Source organism: Eschrichtius robustus, chromosome 5 (assembly GCF_028021215.1).
Source record: "Eschrichtius robustus isolate mEscRob2 chromosome 5, mEscRob2.pri, whole genome shotgun sequence".
NCBI lineage: Eukaryota > Metazoa > Chordata > Mammalia > Artiodactyla > Eschrichtiidae > Eschrichtius > Eschrichtius robustus.
The window spans coordinates 10,015,234-10,030,262 of NC_090828.1; the positions used below are offsets into that span (position 1 = coordinate 10,015,234).

Consider the following 15,029-nt stretch of genomic DNA (forward strand, 5'->3'; position numbering starts at 1 on the left):
ACAAGCAGCCCATGCAGCTCAATATCAAAAAAACAAAGAGCCCAATCCAAAAATGGGCAGAAGACCTAAATAGACATTTCTCCAAAGAAGATATACAGATTGCCAACAAACACATGAAAGGATGCTCAACATCACTAATCATTAGAGAAATGCAAATCAAAACTACAATGAGGTATCAGCTCACACCAGTCAGAATGGCCATCATCAAAAAATCTACAAACAATAAATGCTGGAGAGGGTGTGGAGAAAAGGGAACCCTCTTGCACTGTTGGTGGGAATGTAAATTGATACAGCCACTATGGAGAATAGTATGGAGAGTCCTTAAAAAACTAAAAATAGAACTACCATATGACCCAGCAATCCCACTACTGGGCATATACCCAGAGAAAACCATAATTCAAAAAGACACATGCACCCCAATGTTCATTGCAGCACTATTTACAATAGCCAGGTCATGGAAGCAACCTAAGTGTCCTTTGACAGATGGATGGATAAAGAAGATGTGGCACATATATACAATGGAATATTACTCAGCCATTAAAAGGAACGAAATTGGGTCATTTGTAGAGATGTGGATGAATCTGGAGACTGTCATACAGAGTGAAGTAAGTCAGAAAGAGAAAAACAAATATCATATGTTAACGCATATTTGTGGAATCTAGAAAAATGGTAAAGATGAACTGGTTTGCAGGGCAGAAATAGAGACACAGATGTAGAGAACAAACGTATGGACACCAAGGCGGGAAAGTGGCGGGGGGTGGGGGGAGTGGTGGGATGGATTGGGAGATTGGGACTGACATGTATACACTAATATGTATAAAATGGATAACTAATAAGAACCTGCTGTATCAAATATAAAGAAATAAAATAAAAAGAGTAGATAAATATTATACAGCAGTAGAAATGAATGAACTGAAACTACACCCATCAACAATGAAGAATCTTAAAGATGGAATGTTGAACAAAAGAAGCAAATTATAGAACACAAACAGCATGATTGCATTTATATTAAATTTGAAAACTGACAAAACTAAACATTATATCATGTAGAGATATAGTCAAAGGTGGTAAAACTATAAAGGAAAAGCAAAGAAGTGATTGTTCAAAGGTTAGGATGATTGTTACCTGTGGGCCTTTTCCCTTTGGGAAAAGGCACAGGGGGAGAAATGTTTTACTTTTTGTCCTGGATGGTGGCTACACAGGTACTTACTTTATTACTATTCTTTAAAGTAAGCTCCAATGTTTTGTGCATGCTTCTGTACATAAGGTATATGTCACAATAAGACTAAAATATTTAAGTGAAAAAAAAAATAAGATGATGTCTTCAAGTGAATAGGAAGTTCAAAGGATACTTCAAGTTAATTTTCTTTACCTGGCTTAATTTTATTGGAGATAAAATAAAGATTTTTCAGTTTTCAAAATATTAATCACGACTGAATTGTGATGACACCAGCGATTTATAATTGGAGCATGACTCTTTGAATTTTTGCTCATTTTAATTCTAAAATTAACTGCTATAAAGAGCCGTGTTGGAATAAAGATCTTTTCAGAAACGTTTCCTCTCTATCCCTTAATATGAAAAGTATGAATTTTTATTAGTTTTGACTGAATTACAGTTTATTTTTGCTTGAGACTAAACATAAGTTTCGTAATCGTGTGTGCTCCGTCCCTTGCCAATGGGTGATGCATGTGTCATTCCACAGGCTTAGTCTGAAGTGTGGACCTGATTTTCCCTGACAAAATAGGGTATTTTTGAGGCAGATTTGGAATGGCTTCTCACTCCTCTAGCAATCCTACCTGTGTGTCGGCCAAAGTACACAGACTTTCGCCCCTCCTGAAAGGACAGGATTCTGGTGGTATAGCCATAATTTCTTCTGCGAGGTAAGATATGGCCTCTGCTCTGAAGGACCTCAGAGATTTATGGGGGATCAGGCAGGAGGACAGATAAGTTATGATTTAAGACCGTAAACTCTGTAACAATGGAATCTTACCGTGCTCTCAATACACAGTGGCAGGAGAATGGAGTTCTGTCTTGGGAGAGTCAACTTCAGCTTTCCATGAGTTGGGCTTTGGCACTGAGAATGTGCCAGGGGAAGACCAGCTGGGGAGAGAGGGCGAAGTATGGTGTTATGGTCAGAGGACACGGGATGCCCAACGCTCAGTGTTGTGCAAGGGCCTAGGGGCCCTGGGGGTGCAGACAACGGGAGCCCAGGAGGCCTGAGGAGGGGGGTTGGAAGGGGCATGCCCTGGACATCTCAGGGGTGTTCATGACTGTCCCTGCTCTGCGTCTAAGATTTCTAGCTCATAGCTGTTCCGTTCTGATCAATGAGCTGAGCAACATGACAAATATTTCTTACACGGGGCTTAGCGAGGCTTAGAGGATAGAAACAGGAGTCAGCAAAGTGCTCTCAGGGGACCTTTAAGACCATCTTGCTTTGTAGTCACCGTGTTGCCATGAAGATCAGCTTCTGTCCGATCTTGCTGCCAGAAAACTCTCAATGAACTTCAAGTGACTGAATATCTTATCTTCTGAAAAAGAGAAATAACAAAGGATAAAGTGATTGCCCAGAAAACCCACCCAAAAGATTGAAATTGCTTATTAGCTTGGGCATTTTCATCAAATCTATCTTATTGAAGGCTTTTAATGTTAAGGTGCTTAAATATTTAGCCTAGAATGTGCTTTTCAGCCTTATTTGAAGAATGTGGCAATGTGTGTGCTAATGTATTAGTTATACTACTATTATAAGGTTAGATTGGCAAATGTATTTGTAGAAATCCGGGAAAGATTATCCTTGATTGCTTTTATTTCAGGTCTAATGGAAATATTTTTTAGGTATCAGACATCTCTGAACCTTGATCTGTGACTGTATTTCCCATCACGATTGAAAGCCTTTTTTGTCATGTGGTTCCCATTGATTAGCCTCCTGGGAAATTCTAAATATGTGAACCCTTGCTTTCTGATGAACCTTTTGAAGCAGAAAAGGCTCTTTTGCATTTTATTCTTTCAGTTCAGCCTGTGCTATTTGGGAATCAATGGGAAAACGGAAATGGAGACTTCTGAGTGCAGAGGCCATACACACTCGAGTGAAGAACAATTACCAGTTTTATGCTTTAATCTTTAAATTAGTTTGACCTTGAATATTACCATGAGTCCTGGGTTTGTTAAGGACGCTGAGTCAGGGAGGCTCCATCAAGTCACTGGAGGCAGAGAGGGAGCTAGGAGATGGCTTGGGGCCAGGAGCGTCTCCCACCTGGCATGAGGCAGCGGGCTTGGGGTGGTGGTTTCAGGGAGGAATGTCAGGCAGAGATCTGAAAGACACTTTAGAAAAAGATCTGGTAGACTATTATTGTTCGTAGGTTGGATATGAGGGCAAAGGATAAAAAGAAATGAAAAACCATCCATTCTAAAATGCTTTACCAGGCTCAAATAAATCATTAATGTGACTACAAGTAGGTAGTTCTGTTTCCTTTTTCTCTTGTATTTTTCCCCCTCATTCTTGAACCTTCCTTCTTAAGGCACTGACAATTGAAAAGGAAAGGAGAGAAAAAAAATCTCAGCAAGAATAATTTCAGTGACAAAATGATGTGAGTCACTGGGTGTGGCAGTCCTTTGTACAAATATGAGTGAAGTAAGGAAGTGAAATTAAGTAATACCATCCTGTTATTATTTGCTTTATGCTTATTTTTTCTTGAGGCTGTTGGGAAGGGTGAGTATATCACTATATACATTCTTACATAGAATGTAATTTATCTTCCTCTCCAAATGGTAGGGGGTCAAGAGAGAGAGATTAGTCTATTCATCCAACTGGCACTGCAGTGAAACAACATCAGAGATTCTACCTTTCGAATGGCGTTGGATTTTTAAAGTTTTTTTTTTTTAATAAAATGATAAAATACTATATACTCATTGTGAAAAATTGCAACAATATAGAAATGCACAAAGTGACATTCAAAGTAATTCATTCTCCTCTCAGTCCAACTTCAAGCATTTGCATACATACATGCACACGTAGACTATTTTTTTTACACCAATGGGAACTGTATTTGCTATAAAGATTTTTTTCAGGGCCTCCTTTTTGTTTGAATGGGCACTGAGTTCCGTAGAATGTTGTATGTTTCCATGGCTGAGCTCCATCTCAGGGGAACTACTCAGCGAGCACGGACTCTCATTCAAGTTGCCAGCGTCATCAGGCCCCAGCTCCGTCCCCGCCAGCCTGGTGACCTTGCATTTGGATATTTGTTTCATAGTGCTGGCCTGAGGATCACATTACACCTAAAGCACAGCACAAGGGTCTGGAACGTAGTATGTGCACAAGATGTTACCTTTCGCCTGTGGTAAACTGGTCGGTCTTTGGGAATGAAGTCTAAGGACAAACGCTTCCTTCTCTCCTCTGCAATTTTCCAAAGTATGACTGGGGCTCGTTTAAATATGACTCCAAATCTTTACCTTCAGGATACTGTTTATCAATTATATTGACATTTTGTGTAGACTGTCTGGCTATGTTCTGTTTCTTTTGGAGACTTAGAAAGCATTTATCACTGATAAATTTTATCTTTCAAAGTTTTAACATTCTGTTGCCCAGGCTTTGGGGCGTGTGGTCAGAGAAAGTACATAAAAGACTTTATGGTGGGACCTACGAGCCGGTACTCAATCTGTTATTTTCTCCTAAGGTGTGTTTTTACAACAACCTGAAGTCAAAGGTGGGCATGTGAATACATACACATGTGCACACACGTGTACACACACACACACACACCCCTCTGGGAATCAGCCTCCACACTGTTCAAGGCTTTTCAAACACTTTCCTTTTAAAGGCCATGGGAGCTGGAGACCCCTTAATGAGTCACCCCTTTTGCATCTGTTTCTCTGCAGGAATCCACTGTGAATCCTACAAGGACCCCTGTGCTAACGTCAGCTGTCTGAACGGAGGCACCTGTGACAGTGAAGGCCTAAATGGCACATGTGTCTGCGCACCCGGGTTTACAGGCAAGTGAGCCGGGAACTGAGTTTTCAAATTTACCACAAAATCCCTGAGATGGCAGCTGTTAAAAAACCCCAGAAACCTCTATGCATACATTATTGCAAAATATGAATTGCAAAATGTAAGTAGGCATTGCTTGGATGAAGAGCCATTTAAAAACAATCTGTGTTGTCATTAAGCAAGGCTCTTCTGAAATCAGCATTGGGTTCGGAGACCTGCTGAGACTGCCCTTACTGTACGTTTGCAGACCTACAGCTTTGAAACATGAAAAATGAGCCATTACACTAACACCTGGAAAAGTGTCAGTGCTAATGGAAGCAGGAAGGAGAAAGGAAGGATCAGATGTGTCTTCCACAGAAATTGCATTACGCGACCACGTTTACTTTTTTTTTTTTTTAAAGGAATTCCTTTATTTTTATTATTTATTTATTTATTTATTTATTTATTTATTTATTTATTTTTGGCTGTGTTGGGTCTTCGTTTCTGTGCGAGGGCTTTCTCTAGATGCGGCGAGCGGGGGCCACCCTTCATCGCGGTGCGCGGGCCTCTCACTGTCGTGGCCTCTCTTGTTGCGGAGCCACAGGCTCCAGACGCGCAGGCTCAGTAGCTGTGGCTCACGGGCCTAGTTGCTCCGCGGCATGTGGGATCTTCCCAGACCAGGGCTCGAACCCGTGTCCCCTGCATTGGCAGGCAGATTCTCAACCACTGCGCCACCAGGGAAGCCCCACGTTTACTTTTATAGAAAGATACAGCAGTGTCTGGAATTCGAATAACGGAGAGGTGGTAGTGGCGGTGGTGGGACATCAGGGGGAGCTACTCTTAGTTCACGGTTGAATTATTAGTGAAGGTAAGGACGGTACAGGTGTGGGGAGGGAGAGTGGGTGGGGGAAGAAAACTGCTGATGGCAAAGCAGCTAGGGGGGACAGGGCTGGGTTCAAGAGGAGCTACAGTGGCCACCTCTGAATGGTCGCTTCTGGACTAGGGGATCCAGCTTAACAAGGGCTCCTTCGAAGTCACCCCTCAAGGGTTTCAGGGAGTTTGTGAACCCTGAAAACAGATGTGAAGTGTTGTATATATGTGTATATGCTGAGGGGAGGCTCTCAAATTTTCATCAGATTCTCAAAAGATATCATGAACCACTTGGGGAGAGAAGGTTCCATCCTTGGCTTCGCCAGCCAAATGCAGGAGTCCGGAGATGCAGAGCATAGGTCAGGTCTCTGTTTTCAGCACTTGCTCAACCAGCAAAAGCAGCAGGGTCACTCTGGTTTACAAGTTGGGAAAGGTTGACTTACAAAGTGCTGATAGAAGAAGGTGGGCACTGAAGTTTCTGGAAAACATGTTATCACTGGCTGGAGAGCACCGTGCGTGCTCACCTCTCCCCGCTAAGGCCTGGTGGCCACCTCCCTAGCCCGGGAGAATTTCACAGAGCCTGGACTCCCAGTGCGTCCCTAGGGAGCCTCATTTGTGCTTCTGGGGAAGATGCCAACAGTCAAGATGTGGGAGAAGCAACCTCTGATATTCCTTCTATTTAGCGTGTCACATCCTGTGTTTTCCTTTCGTCTTTTCCTGGGACTGAGAAGTGGCCTTACTCCAGAAAATGATTTGCAGATGGTTTTGTTTTTCTGACTGGTTTATAAACACACACAGACATTTATACTCATCAATGGATGCAAAAATAATATTGGGGAAGCATCCTGTTTTTTTCCCCCAGATGTTTATATCCCACAAATTATAAAAAGCATGGAAGAAAAATGAGAAAATCTAGTGCTATAGAAAAACACCCCACCACTTAAAACTGCACAACTAGGAGACAACCATTGTTGACATTTTGATACATATATCCAGGGATTTTCCTGAAGGTCTATGTGTGTATAATATATAGTGTAGAGTGTAAATGCATATATTTGAACATAAAAGGAATCATACTGTTCATACTATATTGCAATCTACTTTTCATTTAAAAATATATGTATTTCATAAACATGTTTTCACATTAAGGTATATGCTTCTGTTTTATCATTTTTACTGGCTGTCCTGTCATCCATTACATCAGGGGTCCCCAACCCCCGGGACGGTGGGCTAGGAAACGAAGCTTCATCTGCCTTTCCCCATCGCTCGCATTACCGCCTGAATCATCCCCCCCCCACCGCCCCCATCCCCTCCCTTCCCCCCAGGCCATGGAAAAATTGTCTTCCACGAAACCGGTCCCTGGTGCCAAAAAGGTTGGGGACCGCTGCATTACATGATACATCAGGATTTTTTTAACCCATCCTCAATTCAACCTTTGGGGAGTTGGGAACTTTTTCGTATTATAAACAACATTGCAATGAATGTTCTTGCATGTACATCTTTGTGAACTTGTATGAGTATTTCTTCGAGCTAATTTCTTAGGAATGGAATCCCAGGGTCCAGGAGAATTCATACTTATTTCCATATTGCTCTCCAGGAAAATACCTTGCACCAATATTCACTCCTACCCAGAGTGCAAAGGAGCTTTTATTTCCTTGTTCTCACACAGATACTGAGAATCGCCATTCTAGTGGCTTTATATGCTATTTGTGTTGTTTTAAGTCTTTGATTCCTAGTGAGATTAAATACTTTTAAAATATATTTATAGTCATTTGTGTTTCTTCTTGAACTCCCTGTTCCTATCCTTGGCTTGCTTTTCTACCAGATTGTTCATGTTAATCTTTATTCGTGATTTGAAATCATCCTGTATATTAAGTATATTACATTTGATTATATTACATTTGATTACATAGGACTCTTCCAACTGAACTAGGTTCAAACATTACTCTAACTGGTCTTTGAAAACAACCCATGCCTATTTCTATTCAGCCCTGAATAGGGTGCAAATATTTTTCCAATGTCATTTGCCTTTTAAATGTATATAAAGTATTTTATTCTATATATCATATTTTAATTTTATTTTGCATGTATGCATTCCCTTTAACAGGAAAGAAAATGGTCTTTAGCCAAACCACTGAAGTAAGAAATGCAAATCTCGTTTGTTCTTTTTTTTTTTTTTTTAACATCTTTATTGGAGTTTAATTGCTCTACAATGTTGTGTTAGTTTCTGCTGTGTAACAAAGTGAATCAGCTATACGTATACACATATCCCCATATCTCCTCCCTCTTGCGTCTCCCTCCCACCCTCCCTATCCCACCCCTCTAGGTGGTCACAAAGCACCGAGCTGATCTCCCTGTGCTATGCGGCTGCTCCCCACTAGCTATATACGATTACATCTTAATATTTTCTTTTGATTTCTTGTTTCATGCTAGAAAGACCCTAGGTATCAAGATATTATAAATATACTCTTATATTTTTCTAATTATATATGAGTTAATTTTGGCCATGCAAACATTTAATACATTTGAAATTTATCCTGGCATCTTATGGGAGATAAAATGCAATCTTTTCTCTAGAATATTTAGCAAATCTCCAACTGCCTACTCAGCATTCACTTTTGGATGTCCCTCAGAGACACCTCAGACTCATATATTTTCTTCTCCTTTCTTTCTTTAAATATTTTCCAGCTCATTAAATGATATTACTACCACCTGAGCTGTTCTGGATGAAAACTGAGGAATCATTTTGATGCCTCCTCTTCTTCCTCCTTACCTGCATCCAACCACCAAGTCCCAGAAACCTCTAGATCCTCTCACGTCTTCCTTCCAACACCAGGCTGCCTGCACCTCCTCCTGCACTAGTGCCAGGGGTCCCCACACCCATTCCCCTTCACCCCTAAACATTTGCCACACTGAAGAGACCTTCTAAATTAAAATCTAATCTTGTCTCTCCCTACTTAAAATCACCTACTGGCACTTCATTGTCTTTAAGAAGAAAATCAAAGCTCTTAACTTGATCCTCAAGACCTGAGAGGTCTGGCCCCATCTGGTCTTTCCAGGTTTTTCCTGGGCACCCCCAGTGCTGTTTGATTCCTGAACACCCATGGCAGGCTCTTCTCAGTGATGGTTTTCCCCCCCACCTCCTGCCTCGCAATCCCCTGTGCCTCCCCTGCCCCCCATACACATGCTGCAGCTGGAAAGTCTACCCCTGGGCTTTTCTTCATGGTTCTTACCCTGATCACCCAGAGCAGTAGACTCTTCCAATTGAAGTAGGTTCAAACATCACTCTAACTGGGCTTTGAAAACAACAAATGCCTGTCTCTATTCAGCCCTGTTAATTTTTCAAACTGCAGGGGACCACAGACTATTTCCTAAAGTTGTTAGGAGAGTTGTACTATTAATGTGTTTTCCAGAACACTGGTCAGATGAGATACTCCATGGAAAAGACGTCTGTGCCCCCCAAAATTGGGGACTTGGTACCTGCCATGTGGAGGTTCATATAGAAGGCCCACATATTAGAGGCACTTACAGTCAAGAATCTTGTTTGCCTTTGTTTATTTCCAAATATATTTGATCATATAACTTTTTTTTTTTCCCCTTAAAAAGAACCTATTCTGAGAACTAGCATTCCAGGGGAGGGACTGATAAAAAATTAGCCATCATCATGTAAGGAATCATGGTGCCTCTACTCTTTGAGTTGCTACCTTGGAACTAAATACTCTTTCATTATAACTGAGGTTTAGTGAAATTTACTCTTGGCCAACTATTAAGTGCTCAAAAGCTCCCTAATTTGACTGAGTGGAGTGAATTAGGCAACTCATTGTTATCTAATTAGACACTCCATCCAATGTCACACTTACCTTTTGAGACTGGCTTTTTCAGTTGGCTCAAGACACTTCACTCTCAGGCCAGCAGACTAACTCTGGGAGGAGGTATGTGGGGAGCTCTGCCCTTTCTTGAATTTAGGCTTCTCCTTGAAAATACACTCCCTCCAGTCATCTGAACCCAGAGAGGTTCCCTCTCTTCCACCCCTGCAGGCCTTCTACATAGCTGTCTCCTTAAGACCTGACCTGCATCCTGTCCATTTTTCAGTTCTTAACTTATTTTGTGTCCACTCTTGTCTCTGAGGTTTTGTAATTCTGCCGCCTAGAATTATTTGGCTCAGGACTGGTAGAGAGAAAGAAAGACTGCCCTCATGCAACATGAATTCTCCAGGACTTGCTTTGTTTCTACCTGAAATCATAGGCTGGAGATTACTGTACTCCAACAGGGAAGCCCAAAGTTCTTTCAGGCCCGTTGCCATGGCCACTAGAACAGTAGTCCAAACGGGACATCAGTGACCCATTGCTTTCTCACCATAGCAGAAAGTCTATATGCATTATTAAAAGTCAAATAATGTTATATTTCCCCTCTGTTTTCTAACTCAACTACTTTTCAATATTTGTCTTTCAGTTCACAAGAGAGTATTCTACAATTTCCAGCTCATTTTCATGGGCAAATGCCATCAATGTTTTATTCTCACTGAGATTTTAATTTGCATTTCTTTGATGTTGAGCATCTTTCATGTAATTATTGACCATTCATATGTCTTACCTTGAGAAGGGTCTTTTCAAATCTTTTGCCCATCTTTTTTTTAAATTGGATTTTTGTCATATTACTGAGGTGTAAGAATTATTTACATATTCTAGATATAAATCCTTTGTCAGATAAACATTTTGCTCATCCATTCATTCTTTTTTTTTTTTTTTCCCAGCAGGACATCCATGCATTCTTAATGGTATTTTTGTGGGGAGCAAGTGCTTTTATTTTTGGTGATCTCTGATTTATCAATTTTTTTCTTTTTTAGTTTGTTCTTTCTTTGCCTACCTTATGATGATGACACTTTATCCAATGTTTTCTTCTAGCATTTTTTAAAATAGATTTTGCTTTCAGATTTAGGTTTTGAGTTAATTTTTTTGTCTGTATGGTGTGACTTAAGGATGGAAGTTTATTTTTTTCCCCATATGAATATCCAGTTATCCTAGCATCCTAGCTAATGGAATTCATTAGCACATTTTTAAGGAAACTATTGACTGTGTATATGTCTTTTTCTCCCTTTGGCTGTTTTTTCAAAATCAAACTTTTTATTCTGAGATAATTGAAACTTCACACTTCATAAGCCATCTTAAGAAGTCACACAGAGGGATCCAGTGTACCGTTTAACCACTTACCCCAATGGTAACACGCTGTACAACTATAGTACAATGTCACACCCAGGATACTAACATTGATACAGTCAAGATGCAGAACATTTTCATCACAAGGATTCCTCATGCTTCCCTTTTATAGCCACACCCATTTCTCCTCCACCACAGGAAGCTTTCCTCTTAATCCCTGGAAACCACCAATCTGTTCTGCATCTTTATAATTTTGGTATTCCAAGAATGTTTTATAAATGGAATCATATAGCATGTAACCTTTTGTTTTTTTTTTTCACTTAGCATAATTCTCTGGAGATTCATCCAGATCATTATGTGTATCAAGTTACTTCCTTTTTATTGCTGAGCTGCGTTCCATGATATGAATATACCACAGTTTGTTTAACTATCCCCCTGTTGAAAGAAATCTGGTTTCTTTCCAATTTTGAGCTATTATGAAGAAAGCTGCTGTAAACGTTCATTTACAGGTTTTTGTGTGAATATAATTTTTTATTTTTTCTGGAACAGTTGCCCAGGAGTTCAAATGCTGGGTCATATGGTAGTTGATGTTTAGTTTTCCAAACTATGCCAGAATGTTTCCAGAGTGGCTTAACCATTTTCCCTTCCTATCAACAATGTATAGTGATCCAGTTTCTCTCTATCCTTGCCAGAATTTTGTGTTGCCTTCATTTTTAATTTTAGCGATTTTGATACGTGTTTAGTGATATCTTGTGGTTTTAATTTGAATTTCCCTAATTATAAATGATATTGGACGTCTTTTCATGTGATTATTCGACATCTGTACATCCTCTTTGGCGAAACGTCTCTTCATGTCCTTTGTCCATTTTCTCATCATATCCCATCATATCAAGGCTACATACTATCAAGTATGATTTCTGACCATTGACGTTGACGTTAATCATCTGAGGAAGTGTTTATCAAGTTTTTCCCCTATAATGTTACTCTTTTCCCCTCTTTGCATACTTTACTCTTTGAAAGAAGGTTACTATGTGTGGACCACACTTAAGGAATGGGGAGTTATTCTCTCCCTCTTTGAGGGTAGAGTAGCTACGTAAACTATGTGAAATTCTTCTGTAGGAGAGATTTGTCTGTTTTCCCCCATTTATTTATTTATTTGATCATTTATTTATATCACTGTGGACTTGTGGATACTTATTTTATACTTTGAGTTATAATCCAAAACATTTTAATTTATTTTGTGGCTCAAAATGTTCCAGATTTGGACACTGGGAGTTCTTTCATTTTGGTTTCTGTGTCCCTTTGACATACCCCATTGTTGTTGGTGAAGAGAGTGTATGTGTGTGTGTGTGTGTATGTGTATGTGTGTGTGTATGAACACTTATATGCTTTCCAGCACTGCAAGAAGCTCCAGTCTTATCTTGTATATTTCCTGCTCCAGTCTTAGAATCAGCCATCTCTCCAAGGAGCCTTGGTTCTTTTTATTGGAGAATGATACTGGAAACCAAGATCTGGGCACTAGCTATGCTCATTGTTCCTGGGATGTCGTTGCTTCTAGATCCTCTCAGCTGACATAGCAAGGGAATGTGTGTGTATACTAACCCACGTGTCTATAAATATTGCCATATGTAACCATCTATATCTAAATAAAGCTAAACATGAATTTATACTAATTTCTCCAACTTTATTCCATTATTACATGTATCATTCCAGCCTTCTCTCCTGTTTATCTGTAAATTCCCACACCAACAACAAGATTCCTGGCTCCTACTATCCAACATCCTTTTACTTACTTGCTTAATTCCTATATACATGTAGAGTAGTATCAGAATTCATAACTTGTATCCTTGTGGGAAGCAGCTTTATGAACTAGACTGCAGTGCTGGTGTACAGATCCTTCTGCCTTCAGTCCTACCAACTCTGCTCGTTCCAGAGTTACTTAGGTCAGCACTGCCCCCCACCCTGCAGTGAGGTGGTTTCATCCATTTGTAAATACTGTTAGATTATTTTTTCACAGTCTGCATTCATTTTTTTTAATTTTACAGCTTTATTGGAGTATAATTGCTTTACAATGTTGTGTTAGTTCCTGCTGTACAACAAAGTGAATCAGCTATATGTACACATATATCCCCATATCCCCTCCGTCTTGAGCCTCCCTCCCACCCTCCCTATCCCAGCCCTCTAGGTCGTCTCAAAGCACTGAGCTGATCTCCCTGTGCTATGCAAGCTTCCCACTAGCCATCCATTTTACATTTGGTAGGGTATATATGTCAACGATGCTCTCTCACTTTGTCCCAGCTTCCCCTTCCCCCTCTGTGTCCTGAAGTCCGTTCTCTACCTCTGCTTCTTTATTCCTGCCCTGCCACTAGGTTCATCAGTACCGTTTTTTAGATTCCTTGTATATGCATTAGCATACGGTATTTGTTTTTCTCTTTCTGACTTACTTCACTCTGTATGACAGGCTCTAGGTCCATCCACCTCTTTACGAATAACTCAGTTTCATTCCTTTTTATGGCTGAGTAATATTCCATTGTATATATGTGCCACATCTTCTTTATCCATTCATCTGTGGATGGACATTTAGGTTGCTTCCATGTCCTGGCTATTGTAAGTAGTGCTGCAATGAACATTGTGGTACATGTATCCTTTTGAATTATGGTTTTCTCGAGGTATATGCCCAGTAGTGGGATTGCTGGCTCATATGATAGTTCTATTTTTAGTTTTTTAAGGAACCTCCATACTGTTCTCCATAGTGGCTGTATCAATTACATTCCTACCAATGGTGCAGGAGGGTTCCCTTTTCTCCACACCCTCTCCAGCATTTAGATTTTTTGATGATGGTCATTCTGACTGGTGTGAGGTGATACCTCATTGTGGTTTTGATTTGCATTTCTCTAATGATTAGTGATGTTGAACATTTTTTCATATGTTTGCTGGCAATCTGTATGTCTTCTTTGGAGAAATGTCTGTTTAGGTCTCCCACCCATTTTTGGATTGGGTTGTTTGTTTTTTTGATATTGAGCTGCATGAGCTGCTTGTATATTTTGGAGATTAATCCTTTGCCAGTTGCTTTGTTTGCAAATATTTTCTCCCATCGTGAGGTTTGTCTTTTTGTCTTGTTTATGGTTTCCTTTGCTGTGCAAAAGCTTTTAAGTTTCGTTAGGTCCCATTTGTTTATTTTTGTTTTTATTTACATTTCTCTAGGAGGTGGGTCAAAAAGGATCTTGCTGTGATTTATGTCATAGAGTCCTCTGCCTATGTTTTCCTCTAAGAGTTTGATAGTGTCTGGTCTTACATTTAGGTCTTTAATCCATTTTGAGTTTATTTTTGTGTATGGTGTTAGGAAGTGTTCTAATTTCATTCTTTTACATGTAGCTGTCCAGTTTTCCCAGCACGACTTATTGAAAAGTCTGTCTTTTCTCCACTATATATTCTTGCCTTCTTTGTCAAAGATAAGGTGATCATATGTGTGTGGGTTTATCGCTGGGCTTTCTATCCATTGATCTATATTTCTGTTATTGTGCCAGTACCATACTGTCTTGATTACTGTAGCCTTATAGTATAGTCTGAAGTCAGGGAGCCTGATTCTTCCAGCTCTGTTTTTCTTTCTCAAGATTGCTTTGGCTCACAGTCCGCATTCTTTCCTGGGATCTTCCAACTAGAGGGGTTTTGTTCTTGTTTTTCCTATAGAAGTACAGTTTCTCAAGCACCATTTGTTGAAAAGGCTATCTTTCCTTCATTGAATTGCTTTTAAACCTTTGTCAAAAATCAGTTGGCCATATTTGTGTGGGTCTGGTTTGGATTCTGTATTCTTTTTCATTGATCTATGTGTCTATTCCTCTGTCAATACAACTCAGTCTTGAATGCTGCAGTTATGTAATAAATATTGAAATCAGGCAGAATGATTCTTCTCAATTACTCTTTTTCTTTCAAAACTGTTTTACCTATACTAGTGTCTTTGCTTTTTCATATAAATTTTAGAATAATCTTGTCTATATTACAAAAGATTTTGATGAGGTATTAATAAGAATTGTATTAAACC

General features: G+C 39.8%; 1 protein-coding gene across 1 annotated transcript in view; it reads left to right on the plus strand.

The window, feature by feature from the left end:
- The window catches only part of DNER (delta/notch like EGF repeat containing), a 332,382-nt gene that overhangs the window by 292,855 nt on the left and 24,498 nt on the right, over positions 1–15,029 (plus strand). Inside the window, exon 10 of the mRNA XM_068543746.1 lies at positions 4,874–4,987. Coding sequence (XP_068399847.1) covers positions 4,874–4,987 — 114 coding nt within the window. The remainder of the gene's footprint in view (positions 1–4,873; positions 4,988–15,029) is intronic.